This window comes from Petromyzon marinus, unplaced genomic scaffold (genome assembly GCF_048934315.1).
Source record: "Petromyzon marinus isolate PM22_M1 ecotype Great Lakes invasive population unplaced genomic scaffold, UKy_Petmar_22M1.pri1.0 PM_G_Scaffold_11, whole genome shotgun sequence".
Classification (NCBI taxonomy): Eukaryota; Metazoa; Chordata; class Hyperoartia; order Petromyzontiformes; family Petromyzontidae; genus Petromyzon; species Petromyzon marinus.
Window position 1 is genome coordinate 598,110 of NW_027422662.1, and position 27,662 is coordinate 625,771.

General features: G+C 62.7%; 1 protein-coding gene across 1 annotated transcript; it reads right to left on the minus strand.

The window, feature by feature from the left end:
* Window positions 1–510: 510 nt before the first annotated feature.
* On the minus strand, window positions 511–27,657 carry LOC142908901 (protocadherin Fat 1-like). Its single transcript, XM_076059554.1, has 16 exons — window positions 24,307–27,657; window positions 24,037–24,161; window positions 20,025–20,238; window positions 19,661–19,722; window positions 18,441–18,746; window positions 18,108–18,324; window positions 16,585–16,724; window positions 15,604–15,900; window positions 10,337–10,547; window positions 6,333–10,058; window positions 5,087–5,473; window positions 4,655–4,857; window positions 3,806–3,959; window positions 3,436–3,678; window positions 2,227–2,613; window positions 511–2,105 (listed from the first exon to the last, which is right to left on the minus strand). The coding sequence occupies exons 1-16, from the start codon at window positions 27,545–27,547 to the stop codon at window positions 1,900–1,902; spliced, it is 10,119 nt and encodes a 3,372-aa protein (XP_075915669.1). The 5' UTR covers window positions 27,548–27,657; the 3' UTR covers window positions 511–1,899.
* Between the last annotated feature and the right edge of the window lie 5 nt (window positions 27,658–27,662).

The window sequence follows — 27,662 nt, forward strand, 5'->3', positions numbered from 1 at the left end:
GGTCATGATGGTGGTGGTGGTTATGATGGTGGTTATGATGGTGGTGGTGGTTATGGTGGTGGTGGTTATGATGGTGGTGGTTATGATGGTGGTGGTTATGATGATGGTGGTGGTGGTTATCATGGTGGTGGTGGTTATGGTGGTGGTTATGATGGTGGTGGTGGTTATGATGATGGTGGTGGTTATGGTGGTGGTGGTTATGATGGTGGTGGTGGTGGTTATGATGGTGGTGGTGGTCATGATGGTGGTGGTGGTGGTGGTTATGGTGGTGGTGGTTATGGTGGTGGTTATGATGGTGGTGGTGGTTATAATGGTGGTGGTGGTTATGATGGTGGTGGTCATGGTGGTGGTGGTGGTTATGATGGTGGTGGTGGTTATCATGTGAGTTGTATTAGCACTCCACTGAGATTGACGTTCCACAGTGATTTATAATAAAGGCTGTTACGAGTTCTACCCGCCTCGTGATTTACAATTCCATTTACGTATGAAGAAGGTGCGCAGATCCGGACAGTAATTACAACGTTTATTTTTTATTAAACTCATGATATTTAATAAAAAAATTAAGTGAGGTAAACTACCTTAGCCCTCAGGTCTAAATGCGTAAAAAGAGAAGCGTGTGTATTCCCGTAATATGAGCACCGTATTTTCCCGCATATAACCCGCAGACGCATACACACCCCGTGTCAGCATGCGAGCTCGCATGCTGACAAGGGGTGTGGCCGACTCAAGCTACATAGAGCGACATTAACCTGGGGCTGCTACTGCTGATAGCGGGTGGTGGTGGCTGCTGATAGTGGGTGGTGGTGGCTGCTGCTACTGCTGATAGCGGGTGGTGGAGGTGGCTGCTGCTGCTAGCGGGTGGTGGTGGTGGCTGCTGCTGATAATAGGTGGTGGTGGTGGTGAGGGCTGCTACTACTGATAGTGGGTGGTGGTGGTGGTGGCTGCTGCTAGCGGGTGGTGGTGGTGGTGGTGGTGAGGGCTGCTGCTAGCGGGTGGTGGTGGTGAAGGCTGCTGATACCAGGTGATGGTGGTGGTGAGGGCTGCTGCTAGTGGGTGGTGGTGGTGAAGGCTGCTGATAGCGGGTGATGGTGGTGGTGGTGAGGGCTGCTGATAGCTGGTGGTGGTGAGGGCTGCTCATAGCGGGTGGTGGTGGTGGTGGTGAGGGCTGCTGATAGCGGGTGGTGGTGGTGGCTACTGCTGATAGTGGGTGGTGGTGGTGAGGGCTGCTACTGCTGATAGTGGGTGTTGGTGGCTGCTGCTGCTAGTGGGTGGTGGTGGTGGTGAACGCAACTTTGAAGGGGGCGAGGGTCTAAACCAAACAAACAGGAGAGAGGGGGGCACCATCAGTCGAACGTGGACTCGCCGCCCACACGCCGGCTGTGGCGAGGACGCAGCATCTCCTCCCTGCTGTCGTTGCCGCTCCACTCAACGGATGCCGAAACGGCGAAGGAGGCGGCTTCAACGGCGCAGCACAAACACAGCAGGGAGACGGCTTCTTCAACTGAACAACGAACACTACCAGCCACCATGGTCACCATGATATCACCGCGTCCTGGCACCCCACGGTAGCCCCGCAGGCGGCTGGGCGTGACGGTGAGCGGCTCGGCAACGGGAAGAGTTCGCGAATTTAAATCCTGCTCGTGCAAAACAAAAGCAACGGTGCATTTTGACGGTCAGCAGGTGAAGACCCCCCCCCCCGCTCGCTGAGCTGCTGCTGCTGCTAGCTGCCAGCTGCCGATGACGACCACGAGGGACGATGACCGTTTGGCCAAATGATCCCGTTGAAATGTAAATTTGCCGACGGTCTAGCGACAACGTAACCGCGTCGTTACGGGTCAACGCCACCACCTCCCCGACGACGGCGTCGCCAGGCAGGGCGTCCTCCCCGACGACGGCGCTTCACGAGCCCATTGGGGGAACCGCGGACGCGTCGTCGTCGACGTCGGTGACGTCCACGGTCACCACGGTGACGGCGCTCGGCGAAGTCGCCGCCCCTCCGGCGGCGTCGTCGTTGTCGTCGTCGCTGGCGGCGGCCGCCCACACCGTCAGGTAGTGGTGGTGGCGCTTCTCGTAGTCCAGGGCCTTCGCCGCGACGCGTATTACGCCTGGGCACACGCGGCACACGCGACGCACGTCTGTGAGACGGAGAGACGGAGACACACGGACGGGGGAACCCCCCCACGGCCCGAGGGGACCGCCGCCTGCGCCCCGCGCCGCGTCTCTCACCGAGCCTCCGGTCGACGTCGAAGGCCCCGAGCTCGTTGCCGCCGGCGATGCCGTAGCTCACCGCGCCCCCCCCGCCGAGGACGGCCGCCACGGCGACGACCACGTTGCCCGGCGCTGCGTCTTCCGGCACGGCGGCGCGGTAGGCCAGCTGCTGGAACGCCGGGGCGGCGGCGACGCCGCGCTCGTCGTCGTGCAGGGACACGGAAATCACCGCGGTGGAGGACGCCGTCGCCGAGGCTCCGCCGCCGCTGTGGGCGAGCACCGTGAGGTTGTAGACGTCGCGGCTCTCCAGCGGACGCTTGACGGTGATGACACCCGAGCGGCCGTCGATAGCGAAGCGGTCGCCGGCAGAGTTCAGCAGAGAGTGAGTCACCCTGCGGTGGGGGCCTACAATACACGGCGACAACAACAACAACGGCCGTTCGCCACCGAGTGGCGGCGACGTCACCACGGCGCTTGTGCCAGGCCAGGTGCACGTTGGGGACACGTGGAGTGTTGAATGCCCGCCGGCAGGAGGTCACGGGGCAGACCCAGCAGGTGCCACGGGTTCACTGACCGAGACAAGTGGCCGATGCACCACCTGTGCCCCCTACTTTGCTTCAGCCACCCGGCGCTCCGCTCGTTGTTGTGAGTGTCGCTCCTCCGCCCTCCATTGTTGTTGGAGGGCGACTGCCTCCAACTGCCCAGTAGCGTCCTTCACGAGCCTCCTCCACAGAGGCCGATCTTGACACCGCTGGTACCGGTCATCGGCAAGTCCACTCAGCTCCACATCCTCCTGTACCACATCACTTCATCTCTTCTCTAGCCCGTGCCGCGCCCGTTCAGCCCCCTATATCCGGCCAAACAGGAGCTGCTTGGGCTTGCGGTGGCTGGGCCATGTGGGCTACACGACCGAGCCAACGCAGTCTTGCCTGCCGGAACTCACCGATAAGAACATGTCTAGATTGCCAAAGATCCCATGTGTAGCCTCAGGCTGTAGGGGCAAGTGCTGTAAGAGAGCAGCACCTATGAAGGCCGGCACCGTGGCACACGAGGGGGTGGGTGGCCAGCACCACGCCCGGCCGCCTTTGTCTCTCGAGTGGCGATGTTCGCCAGGTTCGTAGCGCTGCGCGCTAACCGCTACCCATAATGTACACACACACGCGCACATACACACTCAAAGTCACGCGTGGGCGCGTGTGTACGTCGTCACCGTCGCCACCGTCGTACCCAGGTCGGCGTCGACGGCGCGCGCGCTCGTCACCGCCGTCCCTACACCGGCGTGGCTCAGGCGCAGGGCGACGGCGCGGGGGGGCGACCCCGTGAGGAAGCGCGGGGCCGAATCGTCCACGTCCTCCACCCTCACGAGGACCTCCGCCCGGCAGGAGCGGCCGCCGCCGTCGGTCGCGGCCACGGCGAGCGCGTGGGCCGGGGCGGCCTCGCGGTCCAGCGGCGCCAGCGTGAAGAGCTCCCCTACGCGGGGCCACGCCGACGAGAGAGACGTTAACCACCTCGCCCGCTACACAGGAGGTGGACGTGAAATTTGATCACAACCCCGACGGCTGCGAGAGCGCGATGGAGAGAGCGCGATGAGCGTTACCGCTGACGGAGTCCAAGCGGAAGAGATTCGCTCCGGCACCGTGTAGCGAGTACCCGATGGTTCCGTTAGAGCCGGAATCGGAGTCACGGGCTGAAACCCTCAGCAGGAAGACTTGTGGGGCGACGTCCTCCCGCACGGTGACGTTGTACCACAGCTGGGGCACCGTGGGGCACAGCGGTAGTGCAGTGAGCCCAAAGGTGAGGGAGAGCCGGTAGTCGAGGCGACACTTATTTAACAGTAACTATAGCACAGGGTCTCTAACACGAAGGGGGTGACGGCCCCTTACGCCCGCCATCTGGGGAGGTGTGGCCTCTGGGCTATCGTGTCCTATCGACTGGGACCACGTACACTCTCAGCCCTGCGGCTAGGGGCCCTAGGGGGAGGCTACTTTGACCCAACCCGGCCAAAGTCCTTGGGTCCGACCACTTTCCCTCACAGCCCCGGCCCTTACAAGGACAGTGGGTCTGGGGGTTCCCAGGGTCCTACTCTAAGCCCGGTCTCCAGTCTTCAACTTGAGAACTGCGGAACCCATTCAGGGGTCCGGCTTTTATACTCCGCCCCTGGCCACGCCCTCTCCGCCTCTGGCCACGCCCTCTCCACCCCTGGCCACGCCCTCTCCGCCCCTGGCCACGCCTTCCTTCCAGAGTGTTCCAGGGGATCCTAGAATATTCCCACAGCCCCCTTATTGGGGTCTTGGGAACCCCGGTGGCCTACATACCACCCCCTACTGGCGTCTGTCCGCCAGTGCAGGTAAGTATACCGTGTGTTCATGGCGTTACAGCAGTACGGTGGTGTGGTAGGGTATGACGAGTCTGTGAGCCTGTGTGGCGAGTCTACGGTTACGGGTACCTTGTCACACACGGGGCCGTTGTCGTTGACGTCCAGCACGGTGACGGCCACGACGACCGTCCTCACCAAGGTGCCGTCGGTGGCCATCACCAGCACGTGGTGGCGTTCCTGCTCCTCCCGGTCGAGCGGCCGCTCCAGGCGCAGCGTCCACTCGCCCCCCCTCTTGACGGGGCCGAGGGAGAAGTGGCCCAGCGGGTCGCCGCCTGTGGCCAGCGTGGACGGGGGGTGGGACGCGGACGTCGCTCGCCGTCGAGACGGAGAGTGTGACGAAGAGAGTGTGATGAAGAGAGTGTAATGACGAGAGTATGATGACGAGAGTCGGTTTAATGCAGAGGCTTCCGCGAACAACTGTGAATGCGGTAGTGGGTTCACTCCAACACAACAGGTGTAGTGGCGTACTAGTAGACTACACTATACACTACTGCACACTACCTGTCAGGTGGTACGTAAGATCCCGGTTTTCCGGCGCGGCGTCCGCGTCGTCCGCCTGGACGACAGCCAACGCCAGGCCGGGCGCGGCGTCCTCCGGCACTCGGACGTCAATCACCGAGGCCGAGAACCGCGGGGGGTGGTCGTTGGCATCGCTCACGATGACGAGCACTTTGGCGACGGCCGGCGGGCGCTCGGGGCGTGCCGGGTCGAAAGCCTCGACGAGGAGGTGGTGCCGGTCACGGGCCTCGCAGTCCAGCCGGCTCAGCGTGCTCACCCAGCCGCTGCGGGCGTCCACCATGAAGAGCGGCTCCGCTTCTCCGGCGTCGCCGCTCTCGCGCAGCTCGACCAGGTTGTGTACCGGCTGAGCACCTCCGTCTCGGTCCGTCGCTGAGGGACGGGTCGGGGGGAGGATGGGGGGGGGGGTGTTGTATGTAGGCCCTTTTTCCAAATTGATATTAAGAATGATTTTGCCAATATTTGTTTTATCAATCATGGTGTCGCTTGGAGGCCAGATGGGGTGAGGTGAACACCCTCCCTCCCCTCACAGCAACAGCCTCTCACACACAACCGAGGGACGGAGATAAGCCATAAAAGAATCAAACCAGGATGAGACTGAACAGATGGCTTAATAAATCAGAACACACGGACACACGTACAACCAACCCCCCCCCCCCCCCCCCCCCCACAGCACAGAGCGAAATCAAAGGAAGTTCCGATCCTTGGTGAGAAGGCGGCAGAGGAAGAAATTTGGCATAAGAAGAGAGACACGAGCCATACATCGTCATCACAGCTACCGGCGGCAGAAGACGGCGACCAACTAGCGAAGACGACAGCCAGCCACCGAGGTCGATCAGTCACCAAAGAGTTCTGCAATGTCAAGCCATCAACGTCGAGAAAGGGCGGAAAGCGCCAAGCATCGACCGAGCCAGCATCGCAGAGAACCAGCGGCACGCGCAATCGACACCGCCAGGGGAGAGCACGCCGCTGCGTCAACAGCGTCAGGCGGGGTCCCCCACCTGCCCTGCTGTTTCCAGGCCTCGTCCCTGCGGACACTTCCTCCCGCCGTGATATTTTCCCAGTAAATTGGTTAAATTGGTTACCGAAGAGTGGCAGCCCCTACCATTTGGAGCTATCTGTGTGACCCATAGACTACTCGCTCAGAAACCCATAGACACACCACACAGACACCCACACAAAGACGCGTTTGTTGACCGAGTCAGCCCAGCGCCGCACACGGTTGCGTTACCTCTCACTTGCACGAGCAGCACTCCGCCTGGCAGGTTCTCCAACACGGTGGCCTCGTAGACGCTCGACTCGAACACGGGCGCTTCGTCCTCCACGTCCTCCACACGCACCGTCACCGGGACCTGCGCCGTGACGTCGGCTCCGCTCCGCCGCCACGTGGCCCTCACCTCGAAGCGGTGGCTCCCCGCGGCCTCGCGGTCGAGCGCCCTCGCCACCACGATCCGCCCGTCGCCGGCGACCACCGCGAACGCGCCGCCCCCGGCGCCGTCATCCGCCACCCCGCTGCCGCCGCCGGGCACCGCGGCGTACGCGGCCGCCTCGTCGCCCGCGAGCGCGGCCGCCACAGCGCCGACCACGCTCCCCGCCCGCGCGTCCTCCGTGACCGTCAGCTCGTAGGCCGCCTGGGCGAAGGCCGGTGCCGCCGTGCCGGCGGGCAGCACGGCGACGGACGCGGGGACGGCGGCGACACGCCCGCCGCCGTCCTCCGCCACGACGAAGAACGACAGCCGCGAGCCCTCCAGGCCGGCGAGGCCGCCCTTGGTGATGATGCGGCCCGTCAGGGGCTCCACCTCCAGGACGTCCTCGGAGGCGTCCGGCTCCCGCCCCTTCCGGAGCGAGTAGACGACGGCCGCGTTGCTCCCCTCGTCGCGGTCCGTGGCGGCGACCCGCAGGACCGCGGTCCCCTTCGCGGCGCTCGCCGGCACTCCGCCGGAGTACTCGGCGGCGACGAACCGGGGCGCGTTGTCGTTCTCGTCCGTGGCGACGACCCTGACCGTGGCGAAGGCCGCCCTGCCTCCGCCGTCCCGGGCCACGACGCGGACGTCCACGGCCCTCTGCGAGGGGTCCTCCCTGTCGAGGGGCGCCCTCGCGAAGATCCGCCCGCTCCCGTCGACGGTGAAGCGCTCGCGGGCGAACCGGTTTGCGATGGAGTACGACGCTCGCCCGAACGCGCCCGCGTCGGCGTCCGTGGCCCGCACCGAGGCCACCGGGGTCCCCGCCACGGAGTTTTCGGGAATCTCCGCCGCGTACTCGGCCCGCTCGAAGGCGGGGGCGTGCCGGTTGGTGGGCCGCACGTCGACCGCCAGCGTGGCGTCGCCGACGAACGCGCCGTCCGTGGCCGAGACTCGGAGGTGGTAGCAGGCGGCCAGCTTCTTCCGCTCAAGTGGGACGGCGACGGAGACGACGCCCGTCTCGGCGTCGATGGCGAAGCTCGCTGGGTCGTCGTCGCCGGAGACGATGGCGTACCGCAGCCGGTAGGCGTCCGACGCGTCGGCGTCCAACGCCCTCGGCGCGGCCACGAAGTGCCCGGGCCAAGACAGCCGGCTCACGGACGCCTCGTACAGCGGCCGCTCGAACACCGGCGCGTTGTCGTTCGCGTCCTCGACGGCGACGGTCACCGTGACGTCGGAGGCGAGGGGAGGGAAGCCGCCGTCCGTCGCCCGCACCGAGAAACGACGGAGCCGGCTCCGCTCGTGGTCCAGGGGCGCCGTGGTCACGACCAGCCCGCCGTCCGGGTCCACGTAGAATCCCTCGCCGCCCTTCTCCCCGTCGTCCACGATCTCGTAGCGGAGCGCCCCGTTGGGGCCGGCGTCGGTGTCGACGGCGCTCACCCGGACGACGGAGGTCCCCGGGGGCGCGGATTCGGACAGTCTGGCGGCGTAGGCGCCCCGCGCGAAGAGCGGCCGGTTGTCGTTGACGTCCCCGACGATGACGTCCAGGCTCGCGTCGGCGTGCAGGCCCGTCGTCGGGGAGGCGGCCCGCACCGCGAGGCGGTAGTTGGCCCGCATCTCGCGGTCCAGTGAGCCGACGACGCTCACGACGCCCGTGCCAAAGTCGACGGAGAACTGGTCGAAGGGGTCGCCGTCGACGATGGAGAAAACGAGCGGCAGGCCCTCGGGACCCGCCGCGCGGACGTGAGCGATCGGCGCGGGCGGCCCGACGTCCTCGGGCACCCACGCGACGTGGGAGAGACTCTTGAATGCCGGCGCGTCCTCGTCGAGCACCGTGACCGTGACGCCGACCGCAGACGACAGCGGAGGAGTCCCGCAGTCTGTCGCCACCACGGTCACGACGAAGTCCTTGCCCGACGCGCCCGGGGCGAAGCTCGTCCTCAGCAAGATCTCGCCGCCGGAAGGGCGGACGCGAAATCGGCCGTCGCGGTCGTCCCTCAACGAGTACCTCACCCTGGCGTTCTCGCCGACGTCCCGGTCGAGGGCCGCCACAGTGAGCACGGCGCTCCCCGGCGCCGCCGCCGCCCCGACAACGGCGCGGTACGGCAGGCCGACGAACGCCGGGGCGTTGTCGTTGACGTCTTCGACGGCCACCTCGACCACGGTGCGAGCGACGCTCGGGCGCGCCCGCGAGCCGCCCCTCACCTCCACCAGCAGCTCGTAGCGATCGCGCTCCTCCCTGTCGAATGTGACGCCGGCCGTCTCCAGGACGCCCGCCGTCGGCCTCATCCGGAACGCGCCGCTCGGGTCGAGCAGGTCGAAGACGAGCGGCTCGTTGAGGTCCCCCCCCGTCGCGACGACCGCGGCCACGACGGCGCCCGCCGCGCCGTTCTCGGGGATGCGCGCCGAGATCTTTGGCGGAACCCGCAGCCTGCCGCCGACCGCCCGCACGGAGACCTTCACCCGCGCGGCGCTCCGAAATTTCCCGTCGGACACCTCAACCCCGAGGTCGTAGCCGGCGGCGAGGAGGGAGGCGTTTCGCACCTCGACGTCCCCGGTGCGCGCGTCCATGGCGAACGCGCCGCCGACGTTTCCCGAGGCGATGCGGTAGGTCAGCGCGGCACCGACGTCCGGGTCGGAGGCCGCCAGGGTCAGCAGGCGGACGCCGGCGCGGGTCGGCACGGTCAGCGTCGTCTCGTACGCGGCCGTCGAGAACGCCGGCGGGCAGTCGTTGGCGTCCAGCACGGCGACCGTCACCTCTGCCGGCGCTTCGGCGGACATCCTCGGGCTGCCGCCGTCCGAGGCGGTCACCCGGAAGCGGAACTCGGCCGTCGTCTCGCGGTCGAGGGCCCTGGCGACCCTGATGGCCCCCGTGCGCGGGTCGACGGAGAAGTACTTCCTGGCTCCGAACTCGACGATCCCGTAGGCGACCGTCGCGCGCCCCTCGCCGTCGTCCGCGTCGGCGGCCCTGACGACGAGCGGGATGCCGTCCGGGTCCAGCACCGGGGTCCCCGCCGCCGCCTCCTCGCCGACGGCCCCGTGGTAGCGAGGGCGGTCGAAGACGGGCCCGTTGTCGTTCTCGTCGAGCACGCGGATCGTCACCGACGCGTCCGTCGAGAGGCCCGCCGCGTCTGTGGCCCGCACCGTCAGCCGGTACGACGGCGTCCGCTCGCGGTCCAGCGGCCGTTTGGCGGCGACGACCCCGGACGTCGGGTGGATGTCGAAGGCGCCTTCGGGATCGCCCTCCCGTATTTCGTAGGCGACCGTCGACCGGCCAGAGGCGCTCACCGCGAGCACGAAGCTCCCGGGCGCGGCCCCTTCGGCGACCTCCGCCGAGTAGCCGCCGCCGCCGCCTCCGGAGGCGAATTCGGGGGGGACGTCGGCGTCGGCGGCGACGACGACGACGCGGACGGCGGCATTCGTGACGCGGCGCGGGCGCCCCCGGTCCACCGCCCTCACCGTCAGCTCGTAGGCCTCCACCGCGGAGCCGTTCAGCTTCCTCGCCACGAAGACGACGCCCAGCGCGCGGTGGACGGCGAAGGAATTCCCCACGTTTCCTGCCGGGAGAATTCGGAGGAGCGGGACGGGCGCGAGTTCACGTCACCGAATCCGGAGGGAGACGCCGAGGGCAAACGACGCGGGGGAAACCGCGGCGCCCGTCGGCTCCCGAGCGATCCGAGTTGGACCCGCGGCTCGCGACTCGCTCGGGGAGAGGGACGCGACGGAGAAACCATGACGCTGGAAACGTGCCCCTGTGCAGAAACTCCCCCCCCCCCCCCCCCCCCCCGGGGCGGTTGGGAGGGGCGGCGGGAGTGGCAGCGGAAGCGGCGGTCACCGTATCTGATGCTATATCTGACGTCGGCGTTGGGGCCGTCGTCGCGGTCCGTCGCCGTGACGCGCACCACGGCGGAGCCCACGGCCGCCGACTCGGCCACGCGGGCCTCGTAGGGGCCGCCGGTGAAGCGGGGCGCGTGGTCGTTGGCATCGTCGACGCTCACCGCCAGCGTGGCGTACGCTCGCCTCACGGGGACCCCGCCGTCCTGCACCTGCTCGCGCGGGTGAGAGAAAGAGAGTGAGAGAGTGAGCGAGTGAGAGAGTGAGAGAGTGAGTGAGAGAGTGAGAGAGAGTGAGAGAGAGAGTGAGAGAGAGAGTGAGAGAGAGTGAGAGAGAGAGAGTGAGTGAGAGAGAGAGAGTGAGAGAGAGTGAGAGAGAGAGTAAGAGTGTGAGAGAGAGAGAAAGTGAGTGAGAGAGAGAGTGAGAGAAAGTGAGAGAGTGAGAGAGAGAGTGAGAGAGAGTGAGTGAGTGAGAGAGTGAGCGAGAGAGTGAGAGAGTGAGAGAGTGAGAGAGAGTGAGAGAGAGAGAGTGAGAGTGAGAGAGTGAGAGACTTTGACTTTTAAATAAACTTTATTGTCCAGCAGCAAATGCCCTGGACGGTTCCGGTGCTCCATTGCGAGAGTCGCCAATAAAAAAGCCAACAATGTCCGTGCGCGTCATCGCGCGCAAGACCATCGACACCAGCCACAGGCAACAACCTCGTCACCGTCAACACAAGCGCACATATCGAAAAACAACACCGTTCTGCAATGACACAGAAGCGGGAAAAAAACCGGGTCCAAAGTGCGAACCACGCGCCGCCCCCCCACGGTACGGGTGAACCCAACCACCAAAACCAAATCAAAATCGGTCCGCACGTGTCACCGCGTGCACATCCAAATGACGCAGCTGATCGCCGCCAATGCAGGTAGGTATACAGACCGCCTCAGTGGACGTGCTGCACACGAGGCACGCACAGCACACCTCCTGGCGTGGCCACCGCCAGCTTAGGTGGCTCACGGTCCACCGCCAGCCTCTAGTGATCGCGTGCGCAGAGGAAACCGTTTCGAGTCCGCGCGCGTCATCGCGCACCTTGCCCTTTTAAATCCCGAGGCCACAACGCTAGGTGTTGGTGTTGGCGGTGGCCGCAGGTGGGGGGCCCTTTAGCTGGGAGGAATACCTCCTCTCTGCCTTCCGTACTAGAGCCTCCACCTTGTCGGCTTCCTTCCGGCTGCAGACTTACCTTTGCGGATCCTTGCAAAGTGGTCACGCGGCCTGCATGAAGGCCAGCGCGTCGGGGAATTGCTCTCTGAAGGTGCCCGCGCGCCCCTTGAAGGGGTGTCGTACATAGTCAATGATGGCCCCTGGGTTGTACTCTATCCCCCTCCGGACTCGCGGGCGGCTCGTTTCACTTGTGTTCTCAACAACGTTGGACCTTAACCACCCGTCGACCCTGGAGGTGTTGTTGTTGTTGTCGTTATTTTCGTTGCTGTTGTTTTTACAGTCGCCTTGTATGTTCTCTTGGGGCTTGGCGGCCGCCTCTCGTGTCAGGCCACCCCGAGCCGGGTTTTTCTTGGGCTTGGGGTGGTGTACCTCCGCGGGTCTAGCAGCCATCGCCCCGTCAGACGGGGAGGCGGGCTGCTCGTCTCTCGCATGCGCCGCGGCACCGTCAGGTGTCACGGCACCCTCGAGCGCCGCGGCACCGTCAGGCGCGGCGGCGCCGATGAAGGTGATGGTGGTAGTGGTCGTGAAGCCTTCAATAGCTGTACCGGGGGAATCTCCATATGGTACAGATATAAAGGGAGGCTGATCGATGCCCGGGCGCGGTCAAGGGATGGCTCCCTATTGCTCAACCACGTTATGTATGCTGATGATTTGGTAATAGCTGCTCATTCAGAGGAGGAGTTGGAGACGCTGCTGCTGAGACTGGAGCGTGCCACTAAGAGGTGGGGCCTTACCATCAGCCCCACCAAAACTAAGCACCTGCCTTCGTATTTTGTACCATCGGACACTACACCCCCACAACTCCCAATCGGTGATGGGGCAGTTGTGGAGAGAGTGGAGAGTTTCTCATACCTGGGCAGTGTGCTTATGACCGGCTCCAGTTTAACAGCAGAGGTCTCACTCCACATCAGTCGAGTGGCAATATCTTTTCATCAGTTGCGTAACGCTGTGTGGAAGCTACCTGGTCTGTCGCTCCGCACTAAGCCTCAGGTCTTCTTGGCCACGGTCATTCCCACCCTTCTCTACGCTTGCGAAACGTGGACCCCCCTAATGGAACATCTTCGCCGGTTGGAAACATTTAGGCTGGCCTGCCTACGATCCATCCTGGGTTTAACCAGACTGGATTGTGTGAGGAGCTCACAAATCCTTGAAAGATCTAGGAAAGGTCCCATCGGTGAGCTCCTCCGGCGGGCAAGGCTGCGATGGCTGGGTCATGTAGCCCGCATGCCCAGCCACCGCATGCCGAAACAGATTTTGTTCGGCCGGATTGAGGGGGCTAAACGGGCGCGGCACGGGCTAGAGAAGAGATGGAGTGATGTGTTACAGGAGGACGTGGAGCTGAGTGGACTTGCCGATGACTGGTACCAGTGGTGTCAAGATCGGCCTCTGTGGAGGAGGCTCATGAAGGACGCTACTGGGCAGTTGGAGGCAGTCGCCCTCCAACAACTACGGAGGGCGGAGGAACGACGCTCACAACAACGAGCGGAGCGCCGGGTGGCTAAAGCACAGCAGGTTGGCACAGTAGGGGGCACAGGTGGTGCATCAGCCAGTCATCTCAGTCAGTCGACCCGTGGCACCTGGGTCTGCCCCGTGACCTTCTGCCAGCGGGCGTTCGACACTTCACGTGGCCTCAGTGTGCACATAGCCTGGCACAAGCATCGTGGTGACATCACCGCCACTTAGTGGTGAATGGCGGTTGTTGTTGTTGTTGTTGGTCTGCAATTCCGGAGCGGCCAAGGCTGGGTCCGGCTCCGACGGTCGCTCTGCTACCGCGACGTCGTCCGGCAGGTGGAGTCCGCCGTCGTTGCTCATCCCGTCCCGCGGCCCGGGTTCGCCGTCGCTCCCCGTCGCCGCTTCCGTGCGGTCCTCCGGCTCGCTGTTGTCGCCGGCGACCACCGTCCGCATCGCGGGGGCCCCGACGCGTCCCGCTGACGCGGGGTCGCTCCTTGCCCTCCGCTTCCTCCGCTAGGGAGGGGCGGACGGGCGGACGAAAACGTCTCCCTCGTCCTCGGTCGTCCGTGCCCCGCAGTCAGCTGCCAGGACGGCGAGATCACCCCGCTGCCCTCCCTGCTGCTGCTGTTGTTGATTTTGGTGTTCTTCTTGTTGTAGTTGATGGCGGTGCTGTTGCTGCGGCCGCTGCTGCTGTGTCTGCTGCTGCTCCGCCCGCCCCGTTGCGGGCGGAGCAGCAGGCGCGGCGGACTCGCTCGCCCTGTTCGGGCAGTTCCTCCGGGCGTGGCCGCTGCCTCCGCACCCGGAACAACGCATCCCCGCCGTGGATGCGTGTACTGTGTACACGTGGCCCTGCACCGTGTACTTTAAGTTAATGTCTAAGTCCGTGTTGCCGTCCTTCAGGACCATAAAAACCTGGCGCTGAAGCGACAATACGTGCGCCGACCCGGGGTCCCTCGTTCGTAGAGGCAGCAGCGTGACTTTCGACACCGCCGTCCCGTAGCGTTGGAGGTCCCGCAGCAGGTCGGCGCCGCTCAGAAAGGGCGGCGTGCCCGAGAGCGCCACCCTGACGGCGGGCGTGGCGAGCGGGGCGCACCGCAGGTGAAGCTCACCCACGGTGAGCCCCGTCTCCACCAGGCGCGCCGCCATCGCCTCCTCCGCCACGTACACCGTGACCCCTCCGCTCTGCCGCTGGGCCGCGACGACGCCGGCATAGCCGACGTCGTCGCGGCCACCGCGGCGGCGACGACGGCGATCCCGGACGGCGGAAAGGTGGCGAAACTGTTCCTCCTCGTGAGAGTCTCCAGCGCGGTGCGCTGCACCATGGTGGTGGTCGGCAGCAGCCACACCTGCGCACGTGTTCGCTGTAGTTGTCGTCGTTGTTGTTGTCGTTGTAGTTGTCGTCGTTGTTGCCGTTCTCTGTTCAGCCCACGAGCCGCTCGGAATAAATTTTCCGGGACGACTCAGTGAGCAAAAATAAAGAAAAAATCAAAGGGAATAAACCATTACAAAACGAGGGGAAGAGCGATGTTTAAACTCCCCATCGTAACCTCTCTCAGGCTTGGCCTAATTTATGGAAAATCAGGCCCCCATTGATCCAGGTGAGCAGCGCGGAACTTCACCTGGACGCAGCCTCCTCCGCGCATGCGCAGAGAGAGAGAGAGTGTGAGAGTGAGAGAGTGTGAGAGTGAGTGAGTGATAGTGAGAGTGAGTGAGAGAGTGAGAGAGCGAGAGAGTGAGAGAGAGTGAGAGTGAGAGAGTGAGAGAGCGAGAGAGTGAGAGAGTGAGGGAGAGAGTGAGAGAGTGAGAGAGAGAGTGAGAGAGTGAGAGTGAGAGAGAGAGTGAGAGAGTGAGAATGAGAGAGAGAGAGTGAGAGAGTGAGAGAGAGAGTGAGAGAGTGAGAGAGAGAGTGAGAGAGTGAGGGAAAGAGTGAGAGAGTGAGAGAGTGAGAGTGAGAGAGAGTGAGAGAGTGAAGAGAGAGAGGGCTGAGCGGAGCGCTCGCTCCGAACGCCCCCGGACAGGAGGCTTTCGCGGCAGACGCCATTCTCGGTGGAGGGACGTGCTGGTTGCGTGCAACGTGTCGTCGTCCGACTGTGCCACCGCCGCCTGACATGGCCGGTCGGCAAGGTTTTGTGTCACCCAAACAAAATGTGGCGATTTAGTTACACGGCTTGTTTACGTGACAAACTACACTATACGCATTACTATGCAGTACACCGCACACTGTGGTCACCACGCAAGACGGTGGTCACGGCGTCGTCGTCGTCGTCGTCATCATCGTCGCCTTCGATCAGCAGTCGGCTACGTACAGTTGCGGACGAAGTTCAACGGACACACACACACGTACACACACGTACACACACACACGTACACACACGTACACACGTGCACACACACACGTACACACACGTACACACACACACGTACACACACGTGCACATGTACACACACGCACACACACACACGTACACACACACGTACACACACGTACACACACACACACGTACACACACACATGTGCGCACGTACACACACGTACACACACACGTACACACGTACACACACGTACACACACACGTACACACGCGCACACCCGGCGTGGAGTCACGTACTCACCATGACGGTGAGTACGTGGCTCCACTTGGCCTCTCGGTCCAGCCTCTCGGCGACGGTGACCTCGCCGGTGACGGGGTCTACGCGGAACAGACGCCGGCCCTCCACGGCGTCGCCGCCGCCCACGCCGACGAGGAAGAAGGAGAGCCGGGCGGCGGCGGCGCCGGCGTCGGCGTCGGTCGCCTCCAGCCGCAGGATCCGGGAGGCGCCGGGAGAGGCGTCCTCGGTGACGGTCGCCTCATAGAGGTCACGGGAGAAGCGGGGCCGGTGGTCGTTCACGTCCTGCACCGTCACCACCACCTAGCGGGGGGGGGGGGGGGGGGTGAGTAAAGTGGTGATGCGGGTGGCGGTGGTGGTGGTGGTGAGGAGGAATTGGCAAGAGGTGCCGATGCACCCGGCACGTCTCACGCGGCCACCGCGGCAACCCCCGGCCTCGTGACGTCACCGCGTCGCCCTGACGGCCTCGTCACGCCCACCTTGTGCGACAGACAGACAGACACGCACACAGACACACACACACAGACACACACAGACACACACAGACACACACACAGACACGCACAGACACGCACACAGACACACACAGACACACACAGACACGCACAGACACACACACAGACACACACACAGACACATAGAGACAGACACAGACACACACAGACACACACAGACACACACACAGACACACACACACAGACACACACAGACACAGACACACACACACAGACACACACACACAGACACACACACACAGACACACACACAGACACACACACAGACACGCACACACAGACACACAGACACACACACACAGACACACACACAGACACACACAGACACACACACAGACACACATACACAGACACACACACACAGACACACACACAGACACGCACACAGACACACACACAGACACACACAGACACACACAGACACACACAGACACGCACACAGACACACACACAGACACGCGTGCCCGCCCACCAGGGTGGTTGAAGCGTTGGTCCCGTCGGTGAGCGTCACGGTGAGCCGGTAGGAGGAGCACCGCTCGGCATCCAGCGGCTTGGCCACCTCCACAACGCCGCTGTGCTCCGTCACGTGGAAGCTGCGCTCCACGTCACCGCCTGTCCACAAGCGGCGCCCCCCTAACGTCATCATCATCGTCACCGTTAACACACCATCATCATGTCACCGTTAACACACCATCATCGTCACCATTAACACACCATCATGATGTCACCGTTAACACACCATCATCGTCACCGTTAACACACCATCATCATGTCACCGTTAACCCATCATCGTCACCATTAACACACCATCATGATGTCACCGTTAACACACCATCATGATGTCACCATTAACCCATCATCATGTCACTGTTAACCCATCATCGTGAGGTCACCATTAACACATCATCATCGTCACCGTTAACACATCATCATCGTCACCATTAACACACCATCATGATATCACCGTTAACCCATCATCGTGAGGTCACCGTTAACCCATCATCGTGAGGTCACCATTAACACACCATCATCATGTCACTGTTAACACACCATCGTGATGTCACCGTTAACCCATCATCGTGAGGTCACCATTAACACACCATCATGATGTCACCGTTAACACATCATCATCATCGTCACCGTTAACACATCATCGTCACCGTTAACCCATCATCATCGTCACCATTAACACACCATCATCGTCACCGTTAACACATCATCATTGTCACCATTAACACACCATCATTGTCACCGTTAACACATCATCATCGTCACCATTAACACACCATCATCATGTCACCGTTAACCCATCATCATGTCACCGTTAACCCATCATCGTGAGGTCACCATTAACACATCATCATGAGGTCACCATTAACACACCATCATGATGTCACCGTTAACACACCATCGTGAGGTCACCGTTAACACATCATCGTCACCATTAACCCATCATCATCGTCACCATTAACACACCATCATGTCACCGTTAACACATCATCATCGTCACCGTTAACACACCATCATGATGTCACCATTAACCCATCATCATGAGGTCACCATTAACACATCATCATCGTCACCATTAACACACCATCATGAGGTCACCGTTAACACATCATCATGAGGTCACCATTAACCCATCATCATGAGGTCACCATTAACACACTATCATCGTCACCATTAACACACCATCATGAGGTCACCGTTAACACACCATCATGAGGTCACCATTAACCCATCATCATGAGGTCACCATTAACACATCATCATGAGGTCACCGTTAACACACCATCATGAGGTCACCGTTAACCCATCTTCATGAGGTCACCATTAACACATCATCATGATGTCACCGTTAACACTTCGTCATGATGTCACCATTAACGCACCATCATCATGATGTCACCGTTAACCCATCATCATGATGTCACCATTAACACACCATCATGATGTGGGGTGGGATGTGGAATGTGTGTGGTGGCACCACGTGACCTGTGATGCTGAACCAGAGGAGGCTCCCCGCCGTGCTCTGCGTGGGCAGCGCGATCACCACGGAGCCCACGGCGGCCGTCTCCGACACGGTGACCGCGTGCCGGCTCAGGCCGAAGGCCGCGGGCGTCTCCGGTGGCCGGGGAGCGGCGATCCACTCCACGTGGATGACGGCCGTCGACGGCAAGGTTGGCGGTTGCCCCGAGTCCCTGGCTTCGATCTGCGGGGCGGGCAACGGCAAGATCGGCGAGTTCTGCTTCACGGTGGGGGGTCAACATTGTCAAGCGTGTCCGTGAGGATGAGGGGGGAGGACCGCGAGGGGAGTGTGCCCAGTACCAGGATGGAGTGGGATGTCCCCGCACGGTGCAAGTCGCTCCGGCTGTAGACGACTCCGTGCTCATCGGAATAGTAATTGTGTTGCCACCCGCGGACGGTGTACAACAGCATGCCGTTGTTGCCCCAGTCGGCGTCGGCGGCGTAGACGCGGGCGATGGCCACCACCGTCGGCTCCTTCGCCGCCACCGCGTAAACGCGCGTGAGGTTCCTGCGGAAGCGCGGGGCGTTGTCGTTCTCGTCGGAGACGCTCAGCGTCACCGCCACCCTCGCTTCACGCGGGGGCACGCCGCCGTCCACGATGGACACCTGGCGCCGGCGGGCGGGACGCACGCAGACACACGCGCAACAACAACAACAACGACCTCCACTAAGTGGCCGTGACGGCACCACGACGCTTGTGCCAAGCCATGGGCACGTCGAGGCCACGTGTCGAACGTCCGCTGGCAGGAGGTCACGGGGCACACCCAGGTGCCACGGGTCGACTGACTGAGATGAGTGGCCGATGCACCACCTGTGCCCCCTACTGTGCTTTAGCCACCCGGCGCTCCGATGGGTCTTTGTCCAGATGTTTTAATGATTTGTGAGCTCCTCACACAATCCACCCTGGTTAAACCCAGGATGGATCGTAGGCAGGTGAGCCTAAATGTTTCTAACCAGCCAAAGATGTTCAATTAGGGGGGGTCCACGTTTCGCAAGCGTAGAGAAGGGTGGGAATGATTTGCCGAGAAGACCCGAAGCTTAGTGCGGAGCGACAGACCAGGTAGCTTCCACACAGCGTTATGCAACCGATGAAAAGATAATGCCGCTCGACTGATTCGGAGTGAGACCTCCGCTGTCAAACTGAAGCCAGTCATGAGCACACTGCCAGGGTATGGGAAACTCTCCACTCTCTCCACAACTGCCCTATCACCAATTGTGAGTTGTGGGGGTGGATTGTCCGATGGTACAAAATACCCAGGCAGGTGCTTAGCTTTGGTGGGGCTGATGGTAAGTCCCAACCTCTTAGTGGCAAGCTCCACGTTTAGCAGCAGCGCCTCCAACTCCTCCTCTGAGTGAGCAGCAATTACCAGATCATCGGCAAGGTTGAGCAATAGGGAGCCATCACTTGACCGCACCTGGGCATCGATGAGCCTCCCATTATATCTGTACCAGATGGAAATTCCTCCGGTACAGCTATTGAAGGCCACTACCACCACCACCACCATCACGGTGACTCTCACCTCCAGCTCGTGCTCCGCCTGCCTCTCTCTGTCCAGCCGCCTGCTGGTGGTGTGGATGACGCCTGCAACGAGTCCGTTCACCGGAGGTCAACAACAACCATCCCACGCCGGCCGGCACACGCACGCAGTGGGGTGGGGTGGGGGCCAACGTGGATAGTAAATGTTGCTGGATTTGCTCACCAACACACCGGTTAGTGCTGTACTAGTAACGAATTGGCACATTCTGTAGTATATAGTTGTGTCGTGCATAATGTAGTGTACACTATACACTACATTATAATTGTAAATGTTATAGATTTGCTTTCTACACTACACTATAATTGTAAATGTTCTGGATTTGCTCTCCACCACCACCAACCCCCACCTGTCGCGTTGTTTATGGTGAAGAATCCCTGTGGGTCTCCGCTGACGATGTTGAACGTGAGGCCCCTGCCCCGGGCATCGTTGGAGGACATGGCGGCGGCGTTGTCCAGGTCCCAGGCGTCCACCTGCACTGCCCTGATGCCCCCACGGGAGTTCTCCGCCACCGCGGCCTGGTACCACGGACGCGATGCCCGCGGGGGGTTGTCGTTAACGTCCTGGGGGGGGGGGGGGAGAGACACACGGTACTCGCATTGTGTGTCGTTTTAAAATGCAGGGGTGCATACGCATGTGTGTGTATGTGTGTGTGTACTTGTGTGTGTGTACGTGTGTATATACGTGTGTGTGTGTACGTGTGTTTGTGTGTGTGTATACGTGTGTGTGTGTGTACGTGTGTGTGTATATGTGTGTGTGTGTACGTGTGTGTGTATATACGTGTGTGTGTGTGTATATACGTGTGTGTATACGTGTGTGTATACGTGTGTGTGTGTATACGTGTGTGTGTGTACGTGTGTGTGTGTGTATACGTGTGTGTGTGTGTGTCCTCCAGAAACAACGAAAAGCCACTACGGGTGGCCATGTGGAATGTTTGAATGCTCACAGCGGAGGAGAGGCTGCCACTCCTCTGTCGGGAGCTGGACCGGTACCGCCTGGATCTATGTGGCATTCAGGAGGTCCGGTGGACTGGCTCTGGCTCCTGCCACCATGAGGGGTGGACAGTCCTCTACTCGTGGCAGCAGACTGCCAAACAACAGGGTGTGCCTCTTCTTTTGAACAAAAGAATGAAGGGGGTGTGGGAGCGTGGCGGTGAGGTGTGGGAAGCTGTAAGCCCCAGGCTACTTTGGGCTCGCCTTCCCATCAACCGGAGGCAAGGCATGGTGGTCGTGGTTACTTATGCCCCCACCGAAGATGAACATCCGTGGAGGGATGCAGGCAAAGCCGATGAGTCAGATGCCTTCTATGACCTCCTGTCACAGGTGCTGGCTAAAGTGGCCCCTCGGGATAGAGTCATCATGTTGGGTGACTTCAATGCCTGAGTTGGTCATGATACTGGCACCTGGTATGGAGTGATTGGAGGGCATGGGCCAGATCAGCTCAATAACAACGGTAGGAGGCTGCTAGATTTTTGTGCAGCCCATGGGCTTGTAATTACCAACACGCTGTTCCGGCATCGGCGCATCCACACAACATCATGGTTGCATGCCGGGTCCAAGCAAGAACATCTGCTGGACTACATAGTGACGGACCAGCGGATGCGAGCCCTCGTCCTTGACACCAGGACCTACTGTGGAGCTGATCTGCCCTCTGACCATCGACTAGTCATCTGTAAGATGCGCCTGCCATTCTTCCACTCCGGTGGTAGGTGTACACCCAGGACCCCATTCCAACCTAAAGTGGCCTGGTCTCAGTTATCTGATGAAAGTTGCAAGCGAGAATTTCATCATCGCTTGCGGCTGGGATTGGCATCGTCCCTGACTCCTGATGTCGAGGGTAAATGGGCGAGGTTTAGGACTGTGACATGCAGCTGCAATGGCTGCTTTGGGTACACGGTCCAGACCTCCCCAGAGACCCTGGCTGACAGAGGAGGTGTTCAGGATGATTGAGAAAAAGCGACAGGCCCACTGTCATCGGCTACAGAATCCCACGTCAGAGAATGAGGAGACTTACCGCAGCCTTCGCTCGGAGGTTCGGAGAGCCGTGAGGCGCTGCAAGGATGGGTGGTGGTCGCGGGTTGCTGAGGAGATGGAGTCTGCCTCAGTGGCCCGTGATCACAAATCTCTATTTAACTCCATCAAAAAAGTAACCTGCAGCGCCACACCTATTACCATCATTAGGGGAAAAAACGGTGATCCAATCTCCAACCCCCAGGAACAGGTTTTCAGATTTGCTGAGCATTTCTGTGAGGTCCTGGGGGAGGGAAAATCCCTCAGACAGAAAAACATCGTGGCACAAAGTGAGGATGACCCTGCTGAGGCTGCGGTACCTCAAATATTGGAAGAAGTCACCCCCTGTGAGTGGCTGGCTGAGGTGCCATCTGTTGAGGAAGTCCTGAAGGCAATCCGGAGTCTGAGACCAGGAAACGCAGCGGGCAGAGATGATCTCCCAAGCGAAATGCTGAGGGAGGGTGGCGTTTGTGCACAGACTGCCCTATATGACATCATAACAACGGTCTGGACCACTGGACGGGTTCTGCAGGATTGGAAGGATGCCATGGTGGTCCCCCTTTTTAAGAAGGGGGACCGCACAGACTGTAACAACTACAGGGGCATCTCACTCTTCAGTGTGCCGGGAAAGGTCCTGGCAAGGATTATTCAGCATCGCCTTGCCAGGCACGCTGAGGAGAGGCTTGCGGAGCCCCAATGCGGTTTCAGGAAAGGGCGGTCCTGCACAAATGCCATATTTTCTGTCCGTCTGCTACAGCAGAGGTGTAGGGAATTCCAACAAGACCTACATATCTGCTTTATTGACCTGGTCAAGGCCTATGATACCATCAGTAGGCCTGGGCTCTGGGTTGTTCTTCGTGCTTTTGGAGTACCTGACCCTCTGCTCACGATCATTAAGGACCTTCATGATGGTGAGTGGGCCCGGGTAAAATTACGTGGCCGGGAGTCCGAGCCATTCCCTGTACACCTTGGGGTGCGACAGGGATGTCCTCTGACTCCCACATTATTTAACATCTATTTTGACCAGGTAGTTCGTGAAGCCTTCAATAGCTGTACCGGGGGAATTTCCATATGGTACAGATATAATGAGAGGCTGATCGATGCCCGGGTGCGGTCAAGGGATGGCTCCCTATTGCTCAACCACGTTATGTATGCTGATGATTTGGTAATAGCTGCTCATTCAGAGGAGGAGTTGAAGACGCTGCTGCTGAGACTGGAGCGTGCCACTAAGAGGTGGGGCCTTACCATCAGCCCCACCAAAACTAAGCACCTGCCTGGGTATTTTGTACCATCGGACACTCCACCCCCACAACTCCCAATCGGTGATGGGGCAGTTGTGGAGAGAGTGGAGAGTTTCCCATACCTGGGCAGTGTGCTTATGACTGGCTCCAGTTTAACAGCAGAGGACTCATCGGTTGCGTAACGCTGTGTGGAAGCTACCTGGTCTGTCGCTCCGCACTAAGCTTCAGGTCTTCTCGGCCACGGTCATTCCCTCCCTTCTCTACGCTTGCGAAACGTTGACCCCCCTAATGAAACATCTTCGCCAGTTAGAAACATTTAGGCTGGCCTGCCTACGATCCATCCTGGGTTTAACCAGACTGGATTGTGTGAGGAGCTCACAAATACTTGAAAGATCTGGGCAAGGTCCAATCGGTGAGCTCCTCCGGCGGGGAAGGCTGCGATGGCTGGGTCATGTAGCCCACATGCCCAGCCACCGCATGCCGAAACAGCTTTTGTTCGGCCGGATTGAGGGGGCTAAGCGGGCGCGGCACGGGCTAGAGAAGAGATAGAGTGATGTGGTACAGGAGGACGTGGAGCTGAGTGGACTTGCCGATGACTGGTACCAGCGGTGTCAAGATCGGCCTCTGTGGAGGAGGCTCGTGAAGGACGCTACTGGGCAGTTGGAGGTAGTCGCCATCCAACAACAACGGAGGGCGGAGGAGCGACGCTCACAACAACGAGCGGAGCGCCGAGTGGCTCAAGCACAGCAGGTTGGCACAGTAGGGGGTACAGGTGGTGCATCAGCCAGTCATCTCAGTCAGTCGACCCGTGGCACCTGGGTCTGCCCCGTGACCTCCTGCCAGCGGGCGTTCGACACTTCACGTGGCCTCAGGGTGCACATAGCCTGGCACAAGCGTCGTGGTGACGTCACCGCCACTTAGTGGCGAATGGCGGTTATTGTTGTTGTGTGTATACGTGTGTGTGTGTGTGTACGTGTGTGTGTGTACGTGTGTGTGTATATACATGTGTATACGTGTGTGAATACGTGTGTGTGTGTGTATATACGTGTGTGTGTATACGTGTGTGTGTATATACGTGTGTGTGTGTGTACGTGTGTGTGAGTTTCCGTACCTGCACGTCCACGTAGACGTGCAGTGTGGAGAAGCGAGGGACGACTCCGCGATCCGTCGCGCGCACCGTGAGCCAGTAGCTGTCAGCAGTCTCCCGATCCAGCGGCTGCACCGTGACGATCATCCCTGCCGGCGCGGAGCGCCGTGCACGACACGCGGCAGAGACGGGCGCCGGCGTGAGCCGTCAGTCGGCGTCGTGAGCCGTGAGGAGGAGGATGGGGGGGGGGGGGGGGGAAGGGAGGAAGGAGGGGGGGGAGTAGGTGCGGTTTACCATTCTCTGGATGAATGCTGAAGACGCCCAGGCCGGATTCGTCCACGAGGGAGTACCGCACCTCCCCGTCGATCCCCCGGTCTTCATCCGTGGCCGTGACGGTGACGACGACGGCGCCCACGGGGGCGTCCTCCCGCACGGCGGCAGCCGCCGCGAACTCCGCGAACCGCGGGGCGTGGTCGTTCTCGTCCACGTCCACCACCTCCACCGTCGCCCGGCAGGCGGCCGGCGGCGGCCCCCCGGGGTCGCCGTCGCGCGCGGCCACCGTCAGGTCGTGGCGGCGCCGCCTCTCGAAGTCGAGCGGCCGCGCCAGACGCAGGGCCCCGCTCGTCTCGTGCACCCCGAACGTGCCGCCGTCCTCGTCCTCGCCCGGCAGGGAGTAGCGCACCTCCCCGGCCGGCCCCGCGTCGGGGTCGCGAGCGTCCAGCCAGCCGAGGACGGCCCCCACCGGGAAGTCCTCGGGCACGCGGAGGCAGAGGGGCGCCGGCGCGCACGCGGGCGCGTGGTCGTCCACGTCCTCCACCGTCACGGTCACCGCGGCGACGGAGGAGAGGCGGCTCTCCTCCGGCGCCAGGTCCGACGCCTCCACCAGCAGCGCGTGCTCGGCGCGCCGCTCGCGGTCCAGCGGCGCCGCCACCTCCAGGGCGCCCGTCTCGGCGTCCACGCGGAAGAGATCGGTGTCGGACAGCAGGCGGTAGCGCACGACGCCCGCGGCGCCCGCGTCGCCGTCGGCGGCCTCCAGCCGGAGCACCTCGCGGCCCGGCCGCGCGCTCTCCGGCACCCGGGCCTCGTAGGCGCGCCGCGAGAACTCCGGCCGGTTGTCGTTGACGTCCGAGACGACGACGCGGAGGGCGGCGCTCGCGGAGCGCCGCGGCGTGCCCAGGTCGCGGACGACGATGTTCACGAGGTAGGAGGCGGCGGCCTCACGGTCCAGCGGCACCAGGACCCTCACGACGCCGGTCTCCGCGTCCACGGCGAGGCCGCTCGCCCCGCCGTCGTCCGTCAGGGCGTACAGCAGCTTCCCCTCGAAGCCGTCGTCCGGATCCGTGGCCTCCATTCGGGTGACCTCGGCCCCGACTGGCAAATCTTCGCGGACTTCCACGGCGACCGCCGGGGCGGCGAACGCCGGCGCGTGCCGATTGACGGCGCTGGCGGCGAGGGGGCGCGGGCGGTCTTGCCGTTGGTTTGCCCGGTGGAGCCACGCGACCATCCTCCGGGCGATCCCCGTCTCCACGCACCGCCATGACGGCGCCCGTCCGGGAGCGGCGTCCACGACCGAGACGTTCAGGAATGCCGTCTCCGCCGAGAGCTCCCCGTCGGTGGCCGTGAGGCCAAGGCGGAAGGCCCCCGCCGGCCCGGCGGCGACGTCGGCGAGGGAGCGCGCGAGCGTCACGACGCCGAGGGCGCCGTCCAGCGCGAAGAAGCCGCCCCCGTTCCCGGACGCGATGCCGTAGAGCACCGGCCGGAGCTCGTCGGCGTCGATGGCCGACGCGGTGAAGATCGGCTCGCCCGGCCGGAGGTCCCGGGGGATCTCGCCCACGCAGTCTACGGACTCGAAGACGGGCGCGTTGTCGTTCACGTTGGTGACGTTCACCGTCACGGTCGCCTCGGCCTCCCGGCGAAACGGAGTCCCCCAGTCCGAGGCTCGCACGCGCAGCCGGTAGGCCCCCGTCGTCTCCTCGTGGTCCAGCGGCCCCGTCGTGACGACGATGCCCGTGCGGGGGTCGACGGCGAAGGGGCCGGGCTCGTCCTCCACCAGGCCGTACGTCACGCGGCCGTCGTCCCCCTCGTCGTCGTCGGCGGCGTGCAGGATGAGCACGAACGTGCCCGCCGGGACGTCCTCGCTCAACGAGGCGGAGTAGTTGGGCCGCTCGAAGACCGGGGCGTGGGCGTTGTAGTCCGCGACGTCGATCGCGACCCCGGCGACGCCCGGGCCGGCGTCGGTGCCAACGTTGAACTCGAAGCGGCGTCTGTCGACCGCCGCCAGGGACTCACGGACGGAGACGACCCCGGTGGCGGGGTTCACGGCGAAGAAGTCGCCGTCGGCGCCGCCTCGGACGACGTACCGGCAGCCCCGCGCGCCGCAAGAGGCTCGGACCGCGAGCACGACGGCGCGGGGCGGAGACCGCCGCTCGACGGCGCCTGCGTAGACGCTCCGCTCGAACGCGCCGGCGGCGCCGCCCCCCCGGAGCGTGACCGTGACGGGCCGCGAGTGCCTGGGTGGCCTCCCCCCGTCGCGAGCCTGCACGGTGAGGTTCACCCCGAAGGGGAAGTCCGCCCAGTCCAGCCGCCCCGAGAGCCTCACCGCGTAGGCCGAGGCGGGGCCGGCGCCGTCCGTCGGGGCGACGGAGAACGCCCGGAGGGGGTCGCCGGCGACGATCTCCACGGCGACGATCTCCCCCTCGGGGCCGGCGTCGCGGTCCACCGCGGCGAGCTCCGCGTACGCGGCGGCGGGGTCGGCGAACGGCGCCCCTTGCCCGCGGGTCGCGACGACCGTGACGCGCGGGGCGTGGGCGTTCGCCCGGCTCACGTTCACCGCGACGCGCGCCGAGCCGCTCAGCCCGCCGCCGTCAACGGCCATCACCTTGAACTCGTGCAGCCCCGCGTCACCGGGCTCCGTCAGCCTCCTGGCGAGCGTCACCGCGCCGCTCGTCGGGTGCACGGCGAACGCGTCCGAGTGCCGCGCCAGGGCGTAACTGAAGCGCCCGTTGGGGCCCTCGTCGGCGTCCGTGGCGGCGACACGTAGGACCGTGGTGCCCGCCGGCGCGTCGTTGGCGACGCTCGCGGCGTACGACAAAGCCGAAAACAGCGGATTCAGGTCGTTGCGGTCCAGCACCTGGACGAAGACCGTGGCGGACGCCGCCCCGCGGCCGTTCTCGGAGAACGCCTTCACCCCCAGCGCGTAGCCGCGGCGCTCCTCGCGGTCCAACGGCACGCCCCTCGTGCGGACGCGCAGGAACCAAAAGTCGCCCACGACGAGCCCCTCTGCCTCGAACGCGGCCCCCTCGTCCCCGGACACGACGGCGTACCGGGCCCCGGGGGCCGAGCGGCCGACGTGGATCCCCATCTTGTCGTGGCTCTCCACGTACGTCCCGGGCGCGGAGTTTTCGTAGACGGTGGCTTTGTAGGACAAGCTGGTGAAGCGCAGGGCGGGCTTCGGCCGGCCCCGTTGCCCATCGAGGCATTTCCTGCACGGCGGCAGCAGCAGCAGGAGCAGCAGCGGGAGGAGCGCCGAGGCCATCGTGTTGGGCGTCAGGCTCTGCGCCCGAGAGCCGCCGACGACACGGAGCCGCGGTCGGAGAGGTGGGCGACGCCAAAGTCTGGCACTCCCAATGGGGTGTCGGTCCTCCTCCTCC